Source organism: Rhopalosiphum padi, chromosome 4 (genome assembly GCF_020882245.1).
Source record: "Rhopalosiphum padi isolate XX-2018 chromosome 4, ASM2088224v1, whole genome shotgun sequence".
In the NCBI taxonomy this organism is placed as follows: domain Eukaryota; kingdom Metazoa; phylum Arthropoda; class Insecta; order Hemiptera; family Aphididae; genus Rhopalosiphum; species Rhopalosiphum padi.
Window position 1 is genome coordinate 833,042 of NC_083600.1, and position 27,508 is coordinate 860,549.

General features: G+C 24.6%; 2 protein-coding genes across 2 annotated transcripts in view; one reads left to right on the forward strand and one right to left on the reverse strand.

Moving 5' to 3' along the window:
• Nucleotides 1–222: 222 nt before the first annotated feature.
• LOC132929992 (putative phosphatidate phosphatase) lies at nucleotides 223–15,338 on the reverse strand. The gene is made up of 5 exons (XM_060995650.1): nucleotides 15,000–15,338; nucleotides 7,601–7,752; nucleotides 5,087–5,440; nucleotides 4,832–5,008; nucleotides 223–1,623 (listed from the first exon to the last, which is right to left on the reverse strand). The coding sequence occupies exons 1-5, from the start codon at nucleotides 15,061–15,063 to the stop codon at nucleotides 1,510–1,512; spliced, it is 861 nt and encodes a 286-aa protein (XP_060851633.1). The 5' UTR covers nucleotides 15,064–15,338; the 3' UTR covers nucleotides 223–1,509.
• Nucleotides 15,339–16,422: 1,084 nt separating this feature from the next.
• The window catches only part of LOC132928505 (serine/threonine-protein phosphatase 1 regulatory subunit 10-like), a 31,466-nt gene continuing 20,380 nt past the window's right edge, over nucleotides 16,423–27,508 (forward strand). The window contains exons 1-2 of the mRNA XM_060993220.1: nucleotides 16,423–17,434; nucleotides 18,489–18,589. Coding sequence (XP_060849203.1) covers nucleotides 17,432–17,434; nucleotides 18,489–18,589 — 104 coding nt within the window. The 5' untranslated portion in view covers nucleotides 16,423–17,431. The remainder of the gene's footprint in view (nucleotides 17,435–18,488; nucleotides 18,590–27,508) is intronic.

The following is a 27,508-nucleotide window of genomic DNA, read 5'->3' on the forward strand; positions in this document are numbered from 1 at the left end:
CTCTTCTTTAACTCCTTGTAGGCGCATATGCAGAATAAATTAGAGGTGTTTATATTTTACAGGATTTATAGTCAGCTGGAAATTAATAGTTTTAATTAATTAAAACTACATATATAGTTGAATCATAGAATAGACGATACTGTCTTAATCTATTCTGTGATTATATTTATTTGAAATATACTTATTGTTACTTGACGATTTAAAAAAAAATATAATATAATATATTAATTCTCACTATAATTTTTAATTTTATTAATTTGCATTAGAAAACAAAAATAACAATTTTAATTATCAGATCGATAAATGTGTAAAGCGACAATATAAACAAATGTTAAAATGTTCATAATCTATGTTAAACTAAAATAGATTTATAAATTATGTTTTATAATATGCAGCCAAATAGTATAAAACATTAATATTAAAAAACAACGCATAATACTTATTATGTAAACATAAAAATAAATAAAAGATTACATATAACGCATAAAATGCATAATATTAATATAAAAATTTATTTATTTTGTTATTTAATACTAAAATATTAATCTTAATAATAATAATAATAGTAATAAATAAAATTTAAATTGATTATATTATTATAGGTTTTTTTTTAAATGTGAACAGGTAACAACAATTACAGATCTGATTTTTTTTAGTAAAATAATTAATAAATTATACTTATGGCGTTATAACAAACAAAAAGTATACATTTATATGGAAGGAACATATTATTATAGTTATGTTGGAGATATATATTATACAAAATATATAGAATATATAATATTAAATGTGCTTTTATTTAATTACAGCGTAAAAATAAATAAATTGAATTTTTTTAGTCTTATATAATAAAATGTGATGATGGCCTAAAATGTAATGTAAAAAAATAAGTTTAATCAGTTTAAAATAAATACCCAAAACCATATAAATTCATATAAAAACGTTTAGTATTATTATAATGTTCAATGAAAAATAGCACCTAGGTATATATAATAGCTACACAAAATCGCGAGGACTCCATTTATGAATAAAATAAATATAGTTTGTACCTACTTACGTTAATAATTGATCACAATATATAATTATAATTGTATGTAATTTGTATATTATATTCTAATCATACCAATAGTTGAAAAATGTATAAACAATATCATTTATATTAATTGTAAATTTGTAATATTGGATTTATATTATTATTTTAAATAACTATACATTTTTTATACTCATTGTTACAAACAATGTATAGTTGATAAAAAAAAAATAATAAAAATACGATTAAAAAATGTTTTCTTCATTCCAATTTTAATACATATTACTAAAAAAATGAATACCTTTAATTAACATAAATAATACTCTACTGACCAAACATATATCATTATAATTTGTTCTTTAAACTATAATGAAGAAAACAAATTTAATTTTAGTAAATTATTCTTTGTAATCAATATATTAACGAAATATAAAAATATTCATATTATTTAAATGCAGTTTGGAAGCATTAGTGCATATTTATTTGAGTTCGGTTGTTTGTAAATTATTTGTAGTTTCGATGTCATCTGCTGAAGAATTACGTTTTCGGAGGGATTTATATTTTGACGCAAATAATTCCGATACGAATAATGCCTAAAACATCAAGTTTAATTCTAATATATAAGTACACAAAGTAAATACATAATTAACATCTGCATGTATAGGTAGGTATTTCACTATGTTTAGATTTTTTTTATTTTAATTATTCAGTCTTATTAAGTTTTAAAAATGTTCAAAAGTACAAACATTAGTGAGATACACTACATACTACATTCATAAATATAGAAGTACACATACAGGACAGGTCCTTCCAAATTTATTTTACAGAAATTGCTGACATGTACATTTATATACATCTAAACTTTTAACGTTTGTAATGTATACAATTATGTAGGCAACCTTGTATGTGTACATATATATTTGAAAGTAAATATAAAAATAAAAGGATTATATTTTATATTATACATTAGTAATACCAATAATTGTTCTTTATTCAATGTATATTAAAATATAGTTTAATACAATTACCGATTATGATATTTTGAGAGTTAATTTTGATTTTGATAAAATGATATTAGTTATATTGTTAAACTTTTATTATTATTTACTAATAAATAATATGAATATAATGTTTTTGATTTATTAATTGTTTTAATTGGAAATATAACGGAAAGGGCAAAATCTAATTGAAAAGACTTAAAAATATATTTTTAACTCGTTTTATACGGTAGTTAGATATTCCCACCATTTAAATTGAAAAACCCATTCGCATAAAAATATAAACTAAATAAATAAATAAAAGTAATAGATAGCCAGTGAATGTGTGTTATTGTTTATCTATCAGTGTTATCAATTACTCAGTAAAAATATAATGTAAATACGTAATAATTATTGATATTTTATCATAATAATATAATAATATGAAATATTTAGTAATATATTTCACAGATTATTGTAGAAACAATATAAAATCTAAAACTAATTTATTTTTCAATAAATAAATAAATTTTAAAAATGAACATAAAAATTTTTTTTTTCACACTGTTTTCACTGATTTCAGCATTTTATTATTATACAAACGCGGGAAGTACATACGCTTATAAATGAATAAAAAAAGGAAATCTCTGATTCATCTCTAGTTTGGTTATAGAATCAATATTATGAATTATAAAACTGAAAAATTCTTATAATAATTAAGTTCAGTGGTTTTGAATGTATAAGTATATAAATTTATATATTTATATATTAATCAAGATCTTTCTCTTAAATAATAACAGTTATTTAAAATTTGATTTTTGGAATTTTTAAATATGCTTTAAGACTATTCAAGATTTGTTGTACTGCTTGAGCTGCTTTAAGAGTGTTCTGTGAAGATACAAGCATACATTTTTCAAATAAGACTAACATTTTTACTATATATTAAGGGATAATTTTTTTTCAACATTTTTATGAACTTAATACAAAACTATTTATAGTTTATTCTAAGGATAGAGTAAAAAGTTGGAATAATATTGAATCTAATACTCTATACTATACTCGGTTCATTTTTAAATTATAAATGTCGATTAATAATATTAATTACATTTTAAGTTTTAAAATTATTATATAGCCCATATCTTCCAAACCTATTATCATTGACCAATTATCCTATTATATTTATTTAATTTTAATTTCATATAATGAAATACTGGGCCCCACTGAGAAGACTCGTGAGCCTCGATCGCCATTTATTATAAATACAATAGTTACCGCTTATTGAACTTACACCAAAGTATTTGAATCCATTATTAACTAAACGAGTCAATAAAGAAAAAGCCCAAGAATAAAAAGATAATATATATGAGTACATATTTAAATGTTATTATAAAAAAAATTAAATTTGGCTATCTAATAATAAATATTTATTATAATGTATTTATTTATGTATCTTAAATGTATGTATTATTATTCATAAAGCATAAAAATGCTAATAAAAGCAATTAAAATAGACATTTTGTTAAACAATATTGTTTTGTAATTGCTTTAATAAATAATGTAAAAAAATATTTTCAAACATTTTTGATGCGATAAGTCGAAGTAATAATATTGATTTTCAATATATATGCGATAAAATTGAGTAAATGGACTAAAAGTGGAAATATCCCCTTAAAAATATATATTGCCCCCATTAACTAATGCAGTAAGAGAGTGAGACTCGTAGACTTTATACTACGAGTATAGTTGAGTGAATCCGTTAGACGAATTTTTCCTATGTGTTGGTATACGTGTAAATGAAGACCAGCCTTTTGGCTGTTGAGTCCATAAATCATCCAATAAGCGGCGACTATAATGGATAATTACAACAAAACATAATCTAAAAAAATGATATTTTATAAGAGGTCAACAGTTTGTTTTAAAATTATTCTGATTTAATGGAAAGATAATTTTGTAAATGAATTATTTTTTAAGTACTTGCCTTTTTATTGTAAATGTTATATAATTAATAGGTAATGGTATTACCTACCTATTTTATATACGGAGTATGTTTGTTAAAAACAAATTAAACATAAATTAATATTGGGTATGATATTATATATCTTAGTTGAAACAGTAGCCTATATAGTATATACCATATTGGTTCATATCTAGTTTATAAATTAACTTTTTAGACATTTATTTCCTTAAAAGCAATACGAAAATAATTTAGTAAAATTAAAAAATTCATATTTTTTTATACGTTTTGTAGTTATATCAGAATTAAATTAGCGCCCATAATTAATAATTATTCACTCAATTATATGATAACAAACTTTCGAGTTTAATTATTACTACATCATAAGTATAGGTAATTAGTTATTAGTAATAATTAGTTTAAGTAAAATAAAATCATTATATCGTGGTAAAAGACTATAGCTATTTCATTCGACTTGGAATTTAAAAGTGTGTAGATTTGTTATGAATTATGATCTTGCAAAACATAAAAAAAAAAATTCACCAATTTGAAAATATTTATTTTCTTATTACCATGAACATCTTCATCATTTCATATACGTATACATATTGTAAACAAATCTAACAAGTATATAATCTAAGTTAATAGTAAATTAATCAAATTCATTATTTTAATTTTAATCATAAGACATAGAAGAATATTATCAATTAAATTTATATATTTTGAAAGACCACAGCGTTTTTATTTAAAAATTAAGTATTTATACACAAAAACATTAAGTGGTTTATATGAAGAATTTCTACATCAGTCTTTACATTTTAGCCTTTTGAAAATTTTTTTTTTATTATAACAATTGATCATTTGGCTTACAGTTATAGTAGCAGTAGTAATTCCCAAAATTGTTCCTGCCAATACATCACTCCAATGGTGTTTATAATCACTGACTCGTGATAAAGCACAAAACACTGCCATCACAATAACCACAAATTGAGCTAAGCTTCTTGCCATTCCATATTTAGATGTTTTAACTCGGGCTTGTAAGTATAACTAATATATGCATATAAAACAATTATTAAATTTAAATATATAAAATACAATGTGTTAAACAGAGAAATTTACACTTACCGCTAAGTACACCATACAATAAAACGATAATGAAGAATGCCCAGAAGGAAATGATAATCTACTATCGGTAAATTTGCTGGGCCTTTCTCCGTTACATGTAAAATCTTCAATGTATCTCGTTTTATTGATGTCGGAATTACAGTCCACATTAGGCTTACAAATGTCTAAAAAATGAGGTCTCAATCTTCCTATTGTATATTTACCAATATCTGTAGTTAGTTGTGAACAAGCTGCTCCAAATAAAAACCATAATATATTGTTGTACACGGAATACAACCAATTAGGAATAGGTGTTCCCAATAACGAATAACGCGATTGTTCATTGTTTCGCATTGAATATTCAATAAATAAAATCTGTAAATATTTTTAAAGTAGGTATTACAGTAATTATTTAATAAGAAGAAAAAATAAGAACTTATATAGTTTCAAAATGTTTGGTCCATTTTTTTTTTTTATATAAAATGTCCATAAGTCTTGATTGATAAATTATATAGTCAATAAAGTTCTATTATTATTTATAAATGTAGTATATATTATGTATTATGTGAACATTTATTATTATCTACCAGCTAATAGTACGTGTATCCTAATAATATCTTAAGTCAAAAATTCGAAATTACACTTAAACAAAAAAAATGTAACATTTTTAATATTTTTAATTATAATTTATTATCTTTAAATTGAATGGTTACTATGAAAATTTCATATAATGAATAGATACTAATAATTAATTTAACTAGTATAATTCTAGTCGCTAATGATTAATGAAGCAATAAATTATAGGTGTTGATAAAAGTCCATGTTGTTTCAAATGTTTAAAGTAAACTACTAAATAATCTAAATTAATTTAATTAGTTTAATTTGAATTAAAAAGTACGAAAAAATGTTTGAAACAGTGATATTGGGAATGTTGAGTAATTTTATGTTTAAGAGGACGTAATACCCGTATAATATATCTTCATCTTACACACGTACTGCATGGCAAATTTTCGTTCACCAGTTTCAATAGTGTATTGTTAGTTTTGATATTAGAGTAAATTGACCTATTATAAAATTTAAAAGTAAGATTATTATCTGGGACCCCACGTAGGCTTTTACTGGTGTTATTATTTTTTAAGTAATCTATGATGTTTTTGAAACTATAGTATTACGTATTTACGCATTCTTAATGCAGATTCACCAAAAATGAGTAAAACATTCAAGATGACTATAATGTACACACATTAATCGAAAATCGAAATAGTTGTGCCACACGTAGGATTGAAAATTGTGATTGGTATTGGCGCTGTAATATATACGATTAATAACAACTTCCAAGGTCTAACCACATAATATACAAATATATGAAATAACGATAGTTAATATTTCTATACAGAGTGATTCAACAATAAACAATATACTTACACCAATTTTATTCTGTATGCGTTTATTCAAATTATGATTTTTAGAATTTTTAAGCAATTAGATTTTATCAGTAGAGGAATGTCCTATGACGGTACAAACTTTATTTTTAATAATGAGGACCACTCATGTAAATTGTTATTTGTATGAATTTTTTAAAATGTTCACGCATTCGAATCGAAAATCAAATAGTTAATTTCCTAGTGATTAAACTTTATATCATAGGATAATAATCTTCAATAGTATAGTTTTACATAAATAATATAGGTAATATAAAAATTTAGTTTTTAATACACTAAAAAATATTAACAAATTAATATTAATTACTATGATTTTTAAATCATATAGCAATTATGAATTATGATAGCTTCTAACAATCCAACATTCTAAACTTTTTAGAGGCTTTTATCATCATAGACAGTTTTTATTATTAGTAGGCCTACTAACTAGGTTTACTTAACAAAAAAACTACTCGTTAAAATTTCCTTTTACATACATAAAAAGTTTTCCAAAAAATAATATTCTTAACGATCTACAGTAAAAAAGGTTGGTTCTTGTTAAAAAGTAGTTAAATTTGCCACTGAAGACTCCTTAAATTACATGAAAATCCAAGAATTTAAAAATATTGTTCTTAAATAGATTATAGATGTAATAAAAATGTATTAATTAAAGCAAAAAAATTAAGTGATAAATAGTGTTTATTTTGATAAATAATTCGGTGTATAAGGAAAAAATAAATAAACATGGCTACTAATTAAATTTGAAGGAAAATAAAACCTAAATAAAATAATATTGTGATATGCATACAACACCTTGGCTAGGTTATTGATGAACGTTGATTGATGGGTACAGGCCACGGGGAGTAAAATATAAATGAACAAACCTTAGAATTTGTTATCAAAAATTAATAATTAATTATATACTATATTTAAATATTTATTGTTTTGAAAAATGTGTAAAATAAATGGAAAAATGATTTTATTGTTTTTAATTTATTTGATCGTCGTACATAAATGTATTAATTAATAATATAATAATTCATTTTATACGAACATAGACAAAACGTCTTGAGACTTTTCCGATAGATTATTAGTTATTAGTGTTATTACTTACTACTAATGTGGGCAATCCTAATCCAACTGTATATAATATACTTGATGTAACTGTTGATTCTTTAAATGGATATCGAATAGATTCATCATTACAAAAGAATCCTCTTTGGTATGGAAAACCAAACATATAAAACATCAATACTGGAAACCCAACTAGAAAAAAATAAATATATTTGTATGCATATAATATCATGTAATGTATAAATATAAAATGTATATCACAGTTTTAATTTATTTTCTTTGTCTCAGTTTTGTATTTATTATTAATTATCATAATAATTATAATTTTTTAATTTCTTATCATATTCGTATTTTAGAGTTGTTTATACAACATTTTATATCCAAAGCTATTTATTTTTCTAACATTTTAGATTTATTATGTTTTAAAACAAAATACATACAAGCTTTGTCAGTGTTTCTTTTAAAGTTTTATATATTATAAATTATTGAAAGATATTATTTCTTGTCCAGAATTATTAGATAGTAATAAGCTAATACCAATTCATCATGTTCAAATATTTCTCACGTTTATCCCCAATGTTTTCGATAATTTTTCATAGAATCATTATAGGACTTCATATTCTTTAAACATTTCATTAAATATAATTTTTTTCGATTGTAATAAATTAATATTTATTTTGATTTTTTTCAAACCAGATAATCCGCCAGTTGTAAGACTGAGTATATTAAAATGTCTATAATTAATTATAGTTTTTTCTTAAACGCTAATTTAATTATATATAAACTCTTTATTTTATAATGTTTCTTACTATTATTTATATGTATACTTAAAATAATGCACTCAAGCCTCGTTAACTTAATAAACAAATAGAAATAAAAGAAAAAGTTATCATAGATACTTTGCGACTCGCGTTAAATTGTAACAATGGTATTAATAGATATAATACGTAAATGTAATTTAAACAATCATTTTATGGATTAAATTGCAGTAAATAATTGTAATAAAGAAGCGTAATTTTAAAATTATATGCATAATTCAAAATATAATCAGAGTTACTTTCTTCGCAGCATAATGAACTTACAGTATACAACATACATTCATTCAAACTGCATAATGACATTTAAAAATTAATAATAATTTTGTTTTTAATACACAAATGAAAATAAGTAGGTTTAAGTACAAAAATGCATAATGCAAAAATTATAATAGGAAAAAATAGTGAAAAATAAAATACACTCAAAAAAGAAGTATCCAAGAAAAAAGTATTAATTAATTTTGAGGAGAGGTTTAGTTACTTGGATTTTTTTTTAACAATATAAATGTCTGTATAGTATAACTTTGTAGGAAATAGCCTTAGGAAATAAAATATATTAAGTTTGTACATAAATACACAGTAAGTATAAGATATTGTTTGTGTACTGTTTGCGGGGGGGGGGGGGTACTCCCTCTCCCTATTTCCACGATTAAGCACTTATCAACAAAAATGTGTGCGAAATTAAAACCTAGACAATATGTCTTTTGTGCTAGATTGAATCTGTTATAAATTATAATAAATAAATAAATACATATAAATAAATATTTTTTGTTTATATAACTTATATATTATAATACTACGTAAGTCAGTTTTGAACATAATAACCTTTTTTAAGCAAAAAGTAATGATACATTTTATTAAATTGTTAAGTTTAACTGCATTATATATAAAAATGTATTTCATCATGATAAAAATATTTACCTTAGTGCCTTATGAAAGTTATTTAGATGCTAATACCAGAAAATAACATATATACACATAGTATTTATAATAGACTTGATTGTAAGTCATAAAAATCAAAATCCTGGTAATAGTGAGGTTTATCCTCCTATAACTTTTTCTTACAATACTTATGTAATTTAGAATTATTCAATTATTTTAAATTTAAATTTATAGAAATATTCTATTTTACAAATATTTTATACTATAATTTTTTATAATAAAATAACATGTTCAAAATATAGTTGTATAGTACCTATGTAAGCCATTAATAATAAAGACTATACGGTTGAAGGTATGAATGAAAATAAATGTTAAGAATTATTTAAGAAATGTATTCGTAAATTGTAAGTACCTACCTACAATAGTAAATTATATGAAATTATTTATACATACATTATGATTATACAATTATAAATTTAAGAATTTGACTAATTAGTTATAGAACCTATAATAATTAAAAAATTATTATTATCATGTAATAGTAATTTGGCATTTAGCTAGCATATTTAATATGGTACATAGTATTTCAATTTAATTAAAAGTGTCAATTATAATTTAAATTCTTGAGAGTGAGACCTCGTGTTACTTTAAAACACTACACTATATTTTATACACATAGCATGCACACACCCACGTGCAATTTGCATCATGCAAGTTATTAGTCGCAAATCATAATTTAACAATCACATCCACATATAGGTACCTTTTAATAGTACGAGTCGACGTATCGAGGGGCTATTTTTGTGCATAACTACCACTACTTCACTGTGGGCGAAAACAAAATAAAATATGAAATATGTTTAGTACGAAAGTACGGTAATACTGGTGTTATAAAGATTTTAGAAACTATAACAATACCAATTTTTGATTTACGGTAATTTGACTTTCTCTGATGGGAACTAGTATATTTAATAAATTAATTTTATTTATATAACAATTAACAATTAAATTTAATACAAGCGTAAGTCACTAGTTAGTAAATACCTATTCTGTATAGGTAAATAACAATATGTGTAAGTGAAAACTGGGCAGTATAATGTAAGAAGGTGGGGTGTAATATATTATAAGCAACCACGGTAAATGTACAAAAAAAAATACGATAAGCAAATGCTTATTTATTTCAACGACTTAAATTAATAAGATGATTAATGAAGGAGTATAAAAAAACTATTTGAATATTTGCTAGGTAGCCAATTATATATGCGATAATACATTCAGAATCAACTTGCAAATTAAAATGTAATTATATAAGCATATATTGATTTATATATATGTATTATGATTTTTTTTTTTGACATCTTTCTTATATAATATATAAAACAATTAGATGTACCTACAAATTTACAGTTATTGGAGATGGAACACATTCGATATATTTTGTACTTATGAGTTATGTTTTATAGCAGGGGTGGCCAACCAGTCGATCGTGGTCTTAGATCCTTTTAAAGTGATACGAAGTATAGACATAGGTATTACACATTTAACGGAAACGATTTCTAACGAAATTGATAACATAAATAACAGTAGGTACAATGAATTTTTTGGGAGAGTGGTAGTGAGAGACAGTAACCAAGTGACATCACCGTATCACGCTAGTTCAAAACTCCAATAATAATCATTATCGTCCGTAACAGAATTATGTTAAATTGTATTACATAATTATAAAATATATTTCTTTTTTTGGTGGGAGTGAGGATGAAGGATTTACCCCCCCTAAAATTAATTAAAAAAATAACTGTACTATTTTCTTTTGTAAAAATTTAATGTAGTTCAAAAAACTTTAAATTATATAATAAATGATAATTTTATTGCGAAAAAAGGATTCTCTGTAAAGAAGACATATAATCTGAATTTTAAACGCTTTTATTCATTTATTTAATTAAACTGTGCGTACATACGTCTTTTCAATATATTTTTAAATTGTTTTAAGAACAACTAATAAGTAATAATGTTAATATATCATACCTATAATTAGTATAACTTATAAGCATAAATGTCAGGAAAAACCAAATAAATTCAAAAATGTTATGTATTTATAAATCGCTTAAAATTATAATTTAAAATTTAAAATTATTCAAAATAAAAATATACAATTTTTAGATAAGAGCTGATGGAAAGTTTTAAGATTTGTGATTTAAAAAAATCTTAAGATCTTTATAGAATTATTAATAATATTACAATATTGTAACAATGTTTCACTCAAAATATTTTTCTATGGTAATTATTGAATGTTTTCTCCACCATCGTAAATCATGAGTTTTTTCTGATTAGTTTATATATTTGGGAAAATTGCATCTAATACAGGATACAAATACAATTTAATTATCACTGGTGTAAACACTTTATATTATGTTAAAATAATTTCTATAAATGTTTGGAGAAAATTACAAGAGTATACTGTTTATTCTATTTTGGACAACAACTAAAAAACAAAACAAATTTGTTAAAAAACGGTGTTGTATAAATATTTCAGTATTCTCTCTATTAAATTTAACTTAAATAAAAAATTATTTATATTTCGATTTTAATAGTTACATCAACATTTTCTAAAAAACATAGTTTATTCAAATTTATTTAAAGGAAACACGAGAAATTGTGAAGCGTTATGCATTAGAACATTATAATTTATAACATATAAGCTATAGCGGAAAAAAAATATTTGAATCAAATGAATATGAATATAAACAAAATAAATTTGGGGGTCCCTAATTGTTATATTATAATGTTTTATTTGTATTAAGTTTATTACAATAGATATTTCTACCAATATTAAATTGAAATAAATTCGTAAACTTAATGTAATAATCGAAAATCGAATAATTGCGGGGCAGTGAATTTATTAAATTGCCACAATTAAATATTAAATATATCGTATAAAAGTATACAAAAATATGATTAATAAATATTTTACGTTATTCATTAATATGTTGTTATTAGTTATATATAAAGATAGTTAGTAATCTAATGATGTAGGGCAAGGATGGAAAATGTTATTAACATTACATGCTAAATAAATTATAGATACCTGATTTTTTTTCTTGCGTGCTTAATGAAAAATATTATATATATAAATAATAAATATTTATAGAATCAATTTCAACTATTTGTCATGGCATTGTTTTAGGTATCGTAGGGTTATAAATGTTTTTAACAAATTTGCAAATTAATTTTCTGAAAGGCGTCAACGATAATGAAAAAGAGCTTACAATATATTGATCTTCTTATTATTTATTGTTATTTAAAATAAAATAAATTAAAAATAATGAGTATTTTAATTTTTTGGTGTCATGAATTTGGTATCTCTGATGTAGGGTAATATAGGTATAATTAATACCTATATATATTAATTACTAATTGCCTATATTCATAATTATTCTTTACATACATTTTTGTCAAACGTTATTGCTATACCTTAACAATAACCATTTTATACAAGATAATATACAACGAAAAAATAATTTTTTCGGGAATAAATCTAAAATATAATATATTGGAGTTAACGTTCACAAAAGAAAATAATAATACGGAAGATAATTGTAAACGTAATAGAAAATTGTTTATTATTATTCAAACTAATTTTTTACAATTTGATGATTTTCATTGTATATTATACTTGCTTGGCATCAATATGAACGAAACGACTAAACGAGACGAGCATCTAAATATATAAATGTGGAAATGGAAATCTTTGTCATGTGTGTTCCCTGAAACTAGTTATTTGACTACCTTGATTTTTTTTTTTAATTAAAGAGTAAATCGTGGAGTAGAGGTTTTAAGCCTATTTATGATTCTATAAATTAATGAAAAATAAAGTTATTAATTTTTTAAATAATTAGCAAATACTCACATTAAGATATTTTTCTTTATCTGTGTTACCAATTATTGGTTATTATTTTATTAATTATTATTTTGGTGAGTGTTGATGTACTATAACAGAACACAACTTATTCGTAGTTTTTAGTTCACACACTTGAAACTTTATGAGTTGTTTGTTTTTGGTCCAGAATGAAAAAGGAAATAAAGTTTAAGTGGTTCAACAAAAGAAAAAGAAAAAAAATGCTGCTGTTAAATGATCAAAAAAAAAAGCAACGCTGGGTGGTACAGCTATGTAAAAGTTAATACGTCGGAAATATCATCTAAACACTAAACCAGAAAACTAAAAATATTATTTATCCACACGTGTTATGCTAAAATGTTAGCATTCGGCAACCAACTTTTATACGTGCAATGAAGTGCGCGGGGATAGCTAGTCAAACGTTCTGACGGTTCTGTATTCGTTATGTTTACATTAATCTTTAAACATCGTTGTTAGTAGCTATAGTGGGCATGCCCGTCATAGTCATACCTTATGGATTAAAATAAATGCAAATATCTATGTATAATAATCAAATGATGCAATCAAAATAACATAAGAAGAACATCATTTTAATCCAAAGAAATTGTTATAGACATACCTATAATATGTATTCTTTGTACTATATTACCTATATTATTATAGCTCAGTAGTTATCAATTTTTTTTTGTCATAATTTAATATTTCACATCTAATTACATAAACACAATTGTAATTATAATACTTTAACATTAATAAATTGATATTTTATTATTATTATTATAATAAACAGTTTAAAAGCTCAGGGTACAACTATAGAGAAAGAGAATGCTCCGTGCCGCCAGTTAAAACCACTGTTATAAATGTTATAATTGTAAATAATATTAAATAAGTACCCCAATATCTGTCTATTTAAATTCTAGGTTCAACTTTCAAAACCAATGAATTACCAAGATTGCATGTAATACGTGTGAAAATTCCAAAATTTAAATAGACTTGGAAAAAATATATTTTTATTGCATTATGGTAGTGGTATGGGTTTAGGTGATTTTTTTTTTTTTTTGGTATGAGTGCACGACTAAATGCCGTATAGAGTATTTCATTTACAATTTAATAATGGAGAATGTTGATAGATATGATAAATAGTAATTTTATAAAATTTAAAATGGTATGTTACTATGAATATAAATATGATACATTATAATTAATAATGTTTTAAGTTGTGTAGATATTTTAATCAGACTCGTTGACCTGAAATTGACAACGACTTCAATATATGAATGTTGGTAACTATTTAGGTATCATTTAAAAATTATTTTAACGATCCAAATTATAATTTAAAAAAATTATGTTTCTTTTTTGTTATTGCCATAATAAATATTTAATTACCTAGGTATAACTACGACGTAACGTGTGAACTTTTAATACCTATATCTATTTAAAAATATATATTAGTATATTATTCATCTAAAAAACAGTACCAACATTTAGGGAATTGAGGTCATCCAAAGCGGGTAATATACTAATATTATATTTTCAGAACATTCAACATACATATCTTTATAAGCGTTATTTTAGCCATAATAATATTTTTTAACTAATGTATACATTTTCTAACCGTTTCTCATTCATTTTAAAATTTTCATAAAATCAAGTTAAAGTTTCAAGAAGCTACCTGTATAATTTGTGTTCAACTTACGATCTAGAACATTTGTTATAAACAGTTAAAAATAAAATAATCATACTGTTCTGTAATTATGTGAACTATAAAATATAAGGTGGAATTTGAATATAAGCCTAATATATTTCTTAAAAAAATATTAGACATGTTAAGTAAGACAAGTTCTTACCTGAACCTAAGCATAATAAGTCGACGATAACTTTATGGAATAATTTTTTTGAATCCCTGTCCATGGTCGATTTTTACCAGCAATATGTTCTCAAAATACGTGGTAATATTAATTATTGACTAATAGATTTGTAATCAACAACCTTCCTGTACTGATGTCGGGCGTGAACTAAATCGAGTAAATCGACTAAATACTAAAATCGACGATAGATAACCGTAACTGATCGGCATAAATGTTATAGTTAATTTTTTATAATCTTTAACCGAACACGATTGGAAGTAGGACGATATTACGTCATAAATGCCGTACGACCAATGTTATTGTTACATTTTATATTTTAAGCGATTACGTTATCGTCTTCAGCCAACGTCACGAATTATATATTATCGCCAATGTCTTGCTATTGATAAGTACAGGATGGCCAGTGTGACCAATGTGATAGAAATGTGTTCCTCACTTGTTTTTTAGCCGTACGTTTTCTGGGGAATACGTGTGTATACTCGTAGCATATTTATTCTAATATTTACATTCATAAGTAATAACTCAAATAAATATGCGACGTGTATACTCGCGCATGTGTAGATAATTAATATCAAATTCTCAAAAAGAGACGTCGCTAATATTGGCTTCTAATTGTTTACACAGCGAGAATGTAGGCTATGGCTCCATCAACGGTATATGTCGATTTAAGGTTGAAAGATGCTTGTTATATCCGAATTTGGGTGTTATCGCTAAGTGAACAGCCCATGAAACAGAATAGATATTGAGATATATATATATATATTTATACATATCTGTGGCTTATAATTATTTATCAATGAATCAATTATAAATTATAATGAATCCGATACGGATCGTACGGTTCCTTGGTATATCACATTATTACCTATGTATTTATTGAACATACGATATTGAATTAAAAATATCGATACACTATTTCTATCCTTGAAAATGTAGTATCTCTACGTTCTGAATTCTGATTGGGCCGTATACTCGTGCCAGTCGAGCCATGTCGATGGTGATCAGCCGTCGGTCGTCACTCACCTGGCCACGCTGAACGCCTCGTCTTTCGATCTCCTCCCATATTATCCACCAACCTTTAACTTATCAACAGCCTGATCAGCTGCTGCTGCTGTGTGCATGAAGCATGAATTAGATTAACCTTAGTTCGTGGCATTAAGTGTAGTGGAGCCACGCCCCTGCGCAATGCGCATAAGTCGGCCGACTCTTCAACGGCAAAGAAAATAATGCGTAGTGACAGGCGACAGCGCCCTACTATTTTACTTTTAAAATCTATCGATAAACCATTACCAACATGAACGCACGAGTTTCGTATATAGTTCAGTTTTTAGTGGTTGGCATCGTTGGAAGTTTCTTTGCTTGCTCGATGCCTATTGGCTATCGCCTAGTATTCAGTAATAAGTTGCCATAGTACAGTACTTTACAGAGGTACAGTCTATTCAGTATTCAGTATTTCAGTCTACACTTGTCAGTTACGGTAGTACACCAGTACGCTACTACACTTTAGTTACGTCGTTGTGTGTACGTTGCAGCCGCTGTTTATCGAGTGTCGCAGCCATATTGGAATTAGGACGTACGAGATTAATTGATCACCATAAGTCTTAACGGTGACGACGACGAGAAAAATTAATTTCAACAATTTTGCTGTGTAGATTGCAACCGACAGGAACGAGCCTACAACGACAAATTATTTTGTTATTGCCGAAATTGCTCTACGTGCGCACAGTTAAAACAATATTATTGCCATCATCACGACAGGTTAAGTCTGATACTGTTGTTACGTCGAGCCGCCGCTCGAAATTGTCGTCGTTTATATTTCGACAACAGTTTTCTATTTTATTTTTATTGATTTCCGTTTTTACATAATATATAACTATCAAATCTTCATCTAGCCATCTGTGCCATTAAGATTGTTTTTTGTCTGGAATATTGTACAGAAGAAAAATCCTAAAACCGTTTCAAATGAAGGCCATAGGTGCCGATACATACTCAAAGAGTGTTACGATGACTGAACTGTTTTATTATTTCCACGGCGGCAACGCGCCAGCTAATCGATATCGTCAATAGACGACCGAGTCCGCCATTTTGAACTGTTTATCAACGAAATTTAAACACAGATTTATGTTCACGTGGAGAAGCGTTAGAACAATCACTCAAGCGCCAAAGTTCACCACGTACGCCGCTAACATTGCACGCCAAACATCCATTCGCTGTCGGGACGATCGATTTTAAATTAATTTTATTTCTATTTTTACTGCCTTCCTATAGACAGGAAAACAAAAAAAAAACAACTTCGATGTTTTATAGTATTTTTAAATTACGATATTTATTTTTGTGAAAGAAAGAAACAATTAGTGCCAAACCATTGTATAAATCGTATTTTTACGTTCAGGACGCACAACAAAAACGCCATGGTAAGTTCATGGGCCTTATATTGACCTGCCCTATAAAATTATTTGACCTCGGGTGGAAGTGACTATGTGTTAAAGTTTGAATGAAACACCTACTAGTCCGACCCGTTTAAGAAAGTTAAGATATTATTTAACGTTGAACAAAAATGGTATTACAGTGATAGGTAGTTTTAATTGTGTTTTTATTTATTTGCTAATATATTCCTTTGTATCCTTTCTCAAAAAAACTGAGCTAAAATACCCGAAACGGGTTAGCCATTCCTTGAACGAAAAAAATAATTAAGATGTGATATTCATGTTCCACTTTTTATTTTTAAACTTCAATATTAGCCGAGTGCCGACGCCCGACAATATTTTTTACGTCATTTGAAGTCTTCACATGTATTTGCGATCTTTATTAATGCTAGAGACGCACTCCCATTTTTATTTCATCATATTCATGAAGAATTTTTATTCTTCAGTCCTTACTTTTTGTATTTGTCTATACACCGATCATTCTTTTTCTCTATCACTGTATTACTATAAAGGGTGGACTTCATTGCGGAATAAACATTGTAGCTACATAGTTTTATTGAATTTTTTTTTAATTACGTGGATAATTTTGTGAAGTACATCATGAATTTTATTATAATGAAAAATGACAAAAAAAAACTAATTCAATCTGCTACTTATATTGACTTGTAGAGTTTTCAAGGTAGTTAATATAATATTTTGTCACTACTCTTCCTCGTCCTAGTTATATTTACTTAAGGGTGCGAGTTTTTATTGAAATGTACAACTGTTACTAATAAACGCTTTAAATCACAAATATAACTGGCTGATTTGGTAAGATCTCGATTAATAAATTCAAAATTAAGTATTTATTTAATCATTCCGTTGCCATATAAATAGGTTTCATATGTTTATTAAAAGTTCAATTCTTTTCTTATTAATTAACGTATTCATTGGTCCTTTATGACCCTATTGTTAATTATTTCAACTAAAATTTATGTAAAGTACTTTTATAAATTAATATGCTTTCACAACAAATTATTTAATCAAATATTTCTAATTTCAGCCACCAATTGATCCCATGCAGTTATTAAACTGCTTAAAAGTTTTGCTAGATGAAGATACTGGCGGTCTCAAAGGGCCTCCTGAAGCAATGCAAATATCCAGGTAAGCAATATTATAAAAAACACAATATGTATAATGTATTCAAGGCCGTAACTGGTGGAAAGTCTCCCCCCCCCCCCGAAATTTTTAAAAGCAGAAATATTTTAGTGGTGATATAGTTTATGACTATACATTTTCAACGTTTATATTTAAAAAAAATGTTGGACCCTCCCCCTCCACGAATTTGTTTTCAGTTACGGCCTTGAATGTATTGGAATTTTAAATTATTATGTCTGTGGCATAATTAATATTTATTTTAAAATAGATAACTGACTAGTATTTACTGAACCTTTTTATAATCTGAGTTTACAATATAAATAAATAAAATTGTTTCGAAATTAAAGGATAATAAAAAAAAAAAATTAGGGCAATAAATTAGAAATACAAATCATCAATGTAAGCATTTGAAATAGATTTAATTAAAAAATTGAATTCACTTGGAATTAAAGTATGTAATTACTATGATTATTACAAATATTCATTGATTTTAGTACGAGGTAGGTACGTCAAGTGAGCTGAAAAACAAGCTATTGGCCAAGTCTTGATAATTAATGTAGTATTCTGTATGTTATGTATTCTTGTATGAATTAACATTTAAATGTTAATTAAAATTGTTATTCTTTTACATAATTATTCTTGTTATAATTTAAAAGAAAACCTTATTGTTTAACCTAATTCACTGAATAGTATAAGTGAAAACTATCCAATTATTTTAGATCTTGAGTTAAGTGTGGAGTTTAATTTACTTATGGTCTTTTACTTAACAAATGTTGCTACAATTTCAATTATTTCAGTAATATAATTTGTGTTATTATTATTTTTAATATTATTAACTTCCAAGGCTGGGCATTAACGAGTTAATAAGTTAATTTTAACTTGTTAACTTAACTAGTTATGTTTGGATTTTCATTAACTTAACTATTAACTTACTAAATTTATTTTTAACTAACGTGAAATTAACAAATTTATTTTTCATTTTAAGAAACAAGTTAAGCTAATTTTTTTTTTTACATTCACTATTTCAGTCGTTTTCACGTCAAAAAAAATTAAATAAAACACATACTATATAGAAATACTGTATGTTGTATGAAGTATAAGCATTATAATCTATAATTTAGTTGTGTGTTGATAAGAATAAAGTACGCTAACAAATAAAAAAAAAATAACTATTTTTTAACTTCATAAAAAGTTTAAAAAAATGTGTATTAACTTTTAACTTTTTCTTATTGATGCAGATTAACTTAACTTAACTGAGTTAAAAAAAATCATTAACTGGCCCAGCCTTGATAACTTCTACAGTTGGTACTGTAACAACAATAAAAGTTCTTGGCTGCTTAATTAATTAATCATTTCAAATGTACAGTAAATTATAATTTAAGAAAATTTGTTAATATTGATTGTATTATCAACTTGTGCTGCTGGTCAGTAGTCAGTAGTGTCATGATTTGGGTTTGCGTTAGGTTATAAAACTTTCATTTGCCCCTCTAAAAAGCTCGTTTAGGAATATAATTTAAAACATTACATGTAACATATTTATTCCTTGCTTTGCATACAATTTTAAACTCAATTAAATAATTTACTCGTTACTCATACATTATCAACCTCACATCTGGCGATTTAGTTTGCTATCTAGAAACTATAGGTATTTACCAATATCTATCCATTTAACCGTAAATTGATCTTTGTAAAAAGATCAAGATATTGACAAATTTTCTGGTAAATATCAAAAATAGGATGAAAATGGTGCAAATTTTTTTCTTGTATGTGTAACCCTTAGTTTAAAGACTATATAACAAATTTATTTTTATCTAAATGGATTCAGTGTCAAATATTAATTAAAATATAAAATAAAAATTTTATTTTATTCTATCGTGTTCAATATAACAAAACTACATTGAATTCCTTTTTATCTTAATAAACTATTTGAATTGGTAAATTTAACGTCTTATAATAATTAGCTTGTAAAAAATATTAATCTAATATCTTTATAAAAACATTTTTATATATAAGTTTCATAAAAATGATAAATTATTAATTTTTACTATAGCTAGTAGATTATAATCAGGCAAATACATATTTTTTTTGGTCAGTCATAGAACAATGAAAGTAAGATACAAATTTCCTTCACTCATTCCTGATTTTGTATAAGAAATTTTATTTTGCTAATTTATAGACATATTTTTATATAATAAAGGAAATAAACAATATATAACTCAAGTAAAATTACAAATTATAAATATGAGAACAAAAACATGTATTTTTATCTTCAAATTGTAGATACATTGTTATCACCAGTGATATTAGACAATTTATTCTATTCATTTTCAACAATTTGGTTAGTTTTAAAAATGTTCAGTCAGATATACTATTCTGCAATTATTGGATTTGTTTTATTTACATTCCAGAGTTGACCAATAGTTCCTAAATACCTTCTAGCATATTCTATAAAAAATATAAAGTTTTGTTGACAATTTTATTTTGCACATTAAAGCATATTTGACTTCTGAGTCATGATTATAACTATTAAAATATTGATAAAAACAATTTTAAACGCTAGAATATCACCTCTTTAGTAGCTATTGTAATTTTTAATAGACAATTTTCATGTTAAAAATATTTAATTTTCAAAATGATAAACATGAAAATTGTTCTGTAGCTTTTTTCTACATTATGTTTGGTTTTCTAAATTTTACATGACAGATGTTGGGGATCATATTGGTTCTTACTTGATCCCAAATATTTATTTCACACAACATTTGTTAGAGTTGATTTGATTGTTAGTTTTTAAATAAACTGATTATAATTATTATAGCATGGAAAGAAAACAATTTCTCGAGTAAAAAAATAATAACTGAAATTACACTTTGTTATGAATAGAACTCAACAAAACAACTTTTATTTTTACAAAAAAAAAAGTAGGCGTTAAAAAATATTTGGCTAATAGGTAATTTGATTATAATATCAAGTATTTCAGAAAATAATATAAACTAAATTCAAAATAGGGATAAAAGATCCTTTAATTTCTTGGTATAGGTATTTTTTTAATTTCTTGTATTAAAACATTGATTATTAAGTTAATTTTGCCTAATTTATGTTCTAACTGAGATTCCCAACCAGGATGCCGCAAAATTATTTGAAATATATTTTTAATCTATAGGGCATGGGTGCCTCCGGATTTTTAGAAAATGACTAAAGGGTGCCATGAGTCAAAAAAGGTTGGGAGCCTAGCTATATTTCATAGTATGAATAAAATTATAATAATAACAAATTATACATTTTTATATTGCATACAATTATTTATTTTATGAATCAGTTTCTTAAAAAAAAAAATTACTCTTTACATTTAATTAATAAACATATTTTATAATACTAACAGTAAATACCTAATAATCAGGGCTTGAGACTCTTAGCATTTAAGTATTTGTTTGCAGTACATTAAAAGATAGCAGAGTAAGCTATAAATCCGTTTCATACTGAAATGAATGCAACTTAAAAAGTTTTTAGTGTATATTTTCCTATTTTTATAATACGAGTAATAGTTCATAATTATTATTTATAGCAGGGGTGGGCAACTGGCGGTCACGGACCTCATTCGGCCCGCAAATCTTTTTTATCTGGCCCGCGCTACATTTTCAAATTATATCATACAATTTCAAAGTCAATCGTCTACTCTATGCTACGTCTAAGCTAAATTAAAATGCATATTTTGAATGATTTTTTTTTTTGCTTTATATAAGTAATTTTAATATATATGTATAGTAATAGCTGTTTATTAGCAACACAGATAATTAATACAATTACATTATTGAAACAAAATATTTAGGGACGGACCAGCAATATATTAAAACATTGAAAATCAAATAGATTAGTGAAACAATACATTGTATTATATATATGTACAATATTCGTAGAAAGCATAGTTATTAAGTTGTTAGACACAAAAAGTCAGACATTGATAGATACATATTTTAAATTATAGATAAAATAATTATTTTTTTTTTCATAATAAATAAAACAAATTACTTATTAGAAACGATTGGTTAATTGACACATTTCATCTAAAAGTGTTCCTAATAAACAGCTTCTACTGTATATAAATTAATTGGCAATAATTACTATTATAAATACATTTATCTCGTAATTATTGGGCTTTTCAAATATTTATTTACAAACTTTAAAAAAATTTTCTTATTATTATTATACTTTTATTTTTCCATTTTCTGTAAATTAATTGATAGCAGTTTTAGTTATATATTACTGCTATTGTCTTTAATAGTTTGTATATAGTGGAAATATTCAAATAATAGATTGTTTGATTCTAATTATTTCAAAATTTATATTAAGCTCTTTCTTAACAAGAATTACTATTTTAAAAATTTGTTTTCTATAACTTGTATTCTTGTATTTATGCTAAGACATTTTTATAATAAAAATATTATACTTTACTATTGTAAATGTATTCATATATATAAATTTAATTGTTTTAGAAGATTTTAGTGAGAGTTAGATTTTTGATATTTTCATGGTAATTGCTGATGATACCAAATGGTATCAATTAAGATAGTCTACAATACCAAATAAAGTCAATTTACCTTGTAATTTAATGTACTACAATTTGGTTTAAACTATTAGTTTTTTGTTAACATCTCCTATAGGTATTATTTCAATTGTGTATACAATTAGTTCATTGTATCTTAGTTTTTAAATTTTTAAGATTTTTTTTTTAATCTTAAAAATAAGTAATAACTAATAAGTAAAGTTATCACATAATAAACAAGCTAAGTGCTACTGATGGGTGGCTTCTTATTCACGTAACCCTATAATGTTTTGTTACCCTAATCTCACATATACTTATTGTGCTTAATTGTATAGATTATATGCAAATATATGTTAAACAATTTCAAATATATTATAGAATAAATATAAATATGTATTGGTATAATTGTTATTGCTCTAAAAAATATGTTCAGTAATAAACATTTGTGCTCTAGTAAAAACCAATGTTGGTATTGGTAAAAATTGTAATTGTTTGAATCTGTAAAAGTGCCAAAAGCATATTTAAGTTTTTAATATTTTAATATTAAGGACATTATTTTAAAAAGCTGGAAAATTTTACTTATTTATGTAAGTTTAAATACTTCTGAAATTTTGCTCTGATATACCTTTAAGAGGACGTTATATCCACATGTGTTGTCTCTGTCTTACTAATGTACATCATAGCAGATTTGTATTCAGCAGAACACATTTTGTGATGTTAGCTTTAATATTAGAGTACATTTACCTATTATCAAATTTAAAGATAAGAATATTATCTAGAAAATTTCATATGTTTTTATTGATATTATGATTTTAAAGTGAGTTATGAACATTTTAAAGTTGTAGTTTTTTACATACCTTTAACCATTGAGTATATATAGTATACTATATATACTCAATGCTATAACTTACTTACTTACTTACTTTAAAAGCAATATGACATTTTCTAGATGATATTCTTACTTTTAAATTTGATAATAGGTAAATTTACCTATGTGTAACTATACTTAAAAGTAATAGTGGAGCGCTTCAGCTCTTACATACAAATCATCATTGCAATATCACAATTGTGAACCTTAATGATAAATGTATGCTTATTTGCTTAATTGTATAAATATTTTTAAAGTAGATTAATAGATATAATAACAAATTTAAAAGTATAGTTGCATTAGTAAGTTTTATAATTCTCTGTTTTCAAACTTCTTAAATCATATGTAAATCTTTACACTATGCAACATACACTCCAACTGTCAGTCATAGGGAATGCTACTATAGAATTTTATAAAGCACAATTATTTACTCTATTCTCTGAATTAATTGTTCTATAACCATAAATGTCATAATGTTTTTACAATTATTTAATGTAGGTTTAAATTATGATTTAATATTTAGCTGTTATGTGTATAATAATTTTTTTTTTACTTTTAAGTCGCCAAAACATTTTAAATAAAAAAAAATTTTAGTGGAAATGAGTATAATGTAGTTAAAATTTAATTAGATAACTTCAATAAATACCTATTATGTAATAAAGTTTGATTAATTATTTGGTTTAATTCATAAATATAACTTTTTTTTTAGCTTAGTTAATTGTAATTTTACTAATACATTTCAGTATTATGTTGATTGTATACAACTTTTTTATGTACATTCTAATCCATATAATTTAATTTTGTAATAATTTATGCATGTTTATAATTATTTTTTTTTCGTTACATTTTTTGTAAATAGGTATCTATCTTAAAATATTCACCATCCCTAACATTTACTAAGTCAATTTTTTTATTCTAACTGTATTATGAATAATTATAAAAAATTGTGTATTTTTACAATGTAAATTATTGCTCTTTTTATGAAGATTTATATTATAATAAATTTATAATAATTTGCTTATATATAATAATTTTTTTTTTATCAAAGGACCATTTAATATTAGTTTCTTAAGAATTAATGATTTCATTATTTTGTAAATTATAATTTTTTTAGTTTCCAATTAGGTATTATTATACATTAACATTTAGAATATATCTCAATTCTTGCTAATTTATGTCTATTCTAGTCTACTGTCATTTGGTATGCTAGGTAATTAGCCTACCCATAAAAAGCACTAGAATATTGCACTTTTTACTTTCCTACCAACATGCATCAAATTATTATTTCTTGGATACTTTTTTTTTCATCATATCATCTGACGTCTTATCTTATAGATAGATGTCTTATCTAAATCATGTCTTGCAATACTTTTAGGTATTTAAGAGTAGTATTATTATATAACACTGTTTTTACTATGATATTATATTATTCTATCAAACAATTTACTAGTCAAACCAGTTTAGATTTCCCCTTGAAAAGTAAATGTATTTAATTTAAAGAAATTTGCTGCTTAACAGAATTATAAATAAAATATACCAGTTTATATTTTTCTATCACGATAACAAGGTGATCAAAGAATACCAATAATAGTTTATTCCAACCATAAAATTGATGATTCTCCTTTTTAAAATTTGTATCATATTAATATTATTATAAATTATAATTAATGGATAAACTGCCTAATCCTTAAATATCTATCTAAATCAGTTAAAAACAATTTTGGCTCTATTGACGAGAATTAATAAATTTTTACAACTTTTGTGCACCTGTGGTACACTTAGTCAATTTTTATAACTGTATAAAATTTATTTTTGAATGTCTATGTCATGTTTTAATGTATTTTGATCATTTTTGTTGTTTATTATGCCATATTATATGTTATCATTAAAGCTTTGATATTTTTATATTCAAAAAATTTAAATGCCTACTTCCATAATATATTATAAAATAAAAATGTTAAATTAAAACAAAAAAAAATAATTTAAATTTATTTATTTATTACAAAATATACGGGTTTCCCCTATAAATTGATTTTAAAAATATATGTGTAGCATGGAAAGCCGCATATCAACAATTTCCCTCCTTCTTGCCCTTAGAGTGGGTTATTAAAATATGAAAATCCATTTAAATTTAAGCTCAAGTTATCATCCTTTATAATGCATGTAATTTGTGCATAATTTTATTACACATTTGTAATGTTGTTATTAAATCTTAGAATTGTACACATAATATATTTTATAAATAACCTAAGTTAATGATTTTAGATTCTGAACGTATAGCGAAGAATGTATTGATTTACAATGATGTATATTTTTTTTTGTGATTATCATCACAAAGTAGAAATAATGTTTTGATTTTTGACTTTATGCCCTTTTTGAAAAGGAAAATTCATCTAGTTGGTACTTTTTTTTGGGGGGGGAGGTCAAAAGTAAAAAATTTCTAGTAGTATTCAAAAGCGTCATGAAAAACCCTGAAAAAATAACAGAAAAACGGGAATTTTCACGCATAACCAATTTTTGACAAAATCAATTTGTTGATTTTACTGTAACTCAAAAACGAACCATTGTAAATACTTGAAACTTTCACCAAATGTTTATATTAGAGTTATCTATTTACGATTAAAGTTTCAAAATATTTAGAATTTTTATTCTTGAAATGCCGATAAAAAAAATTTTACTTTCCAAAAAATCTTTAAAATTTAATACAAGGTTCTTTATAAGTTGTTCTTATTGTAGTAAACAAAAAACCAAAATAGTTATTAAAATTTTTGTCTATAAGCATTAAAAGTTCAAATGTTTACCTACGAAATTTGTCTAAATCACGAAAATTTGCAAGGAATTTTGAAGTAAAAATTTATAACATTTTTGTGATTTATACCTAAGGTTTTTATTCCAAAACAAGGTTCTCCATAACTTTTTCTTCTATTAACTGTAAAAAAATATTCTAGTGTCAATATAGAAACAATTTTAAGAGCGTATAAAATTTAATTTTTTACGAAATCGCGTAAAATAACGATAATACAGAGTGATTATTTTATCATAAAACACACGTTATTTCAAAAACTATTCATGTTTTTGTAAATATTTTTTTACATAGTTTCAAGTTGTTATAAAAACAACCTTTTTATTAAAAAATTATATTTTTTTAGGTTTTTTTACTTTGTTGAATGACAACATAGTTTTAATTTCATATTCCGAAGCAGAAAAATTTTTTTTTTTGTATTTTGATACGAATATATATACGATTTATTCGAATTTAGGACGAGTAGTTAATGAGTTATACGTATTTAAAGTTTAGACAAGCGGTGTAGTGGACAAACAATTTACGGGGTAACCCCATACCACACCACTCCGCGCATATAAACTTTAAATACATATAACTCATAAACTACTTGCCCTGAATTCGATTTTTATGTATAAAAATACTCAGCAAATTATTCTACTTTGGAATATGAAATTAAAACTATGTCGTCATTCAAAAAAGTTAAAAACCTAAAAAAAACTATAAGGATAAAAA

Coding starts and splice junctions, on each gene's coding strand:
- LOC132929992 (XM_060995650.1), bottom strand. CDS start 15,063: ATGGACAGGGATTCAAAAAAATTATTCCATAAAGTTATCGTCGACTTA. Junction 7,753..14,999: donor CTTATTATGCTTAGGTTCAG/GTAAGAACTTGT, acceptor ATTTTTTTCTAG/TTGGGTTTCCAGTATTGATG. Junction 5,009..5,086: donor ATTGTATGGTGTACTTAGCG/GTAAGTGTAAAT, acceptor TGCATATATTAG/TTATACTTACAAGCCCGAGT.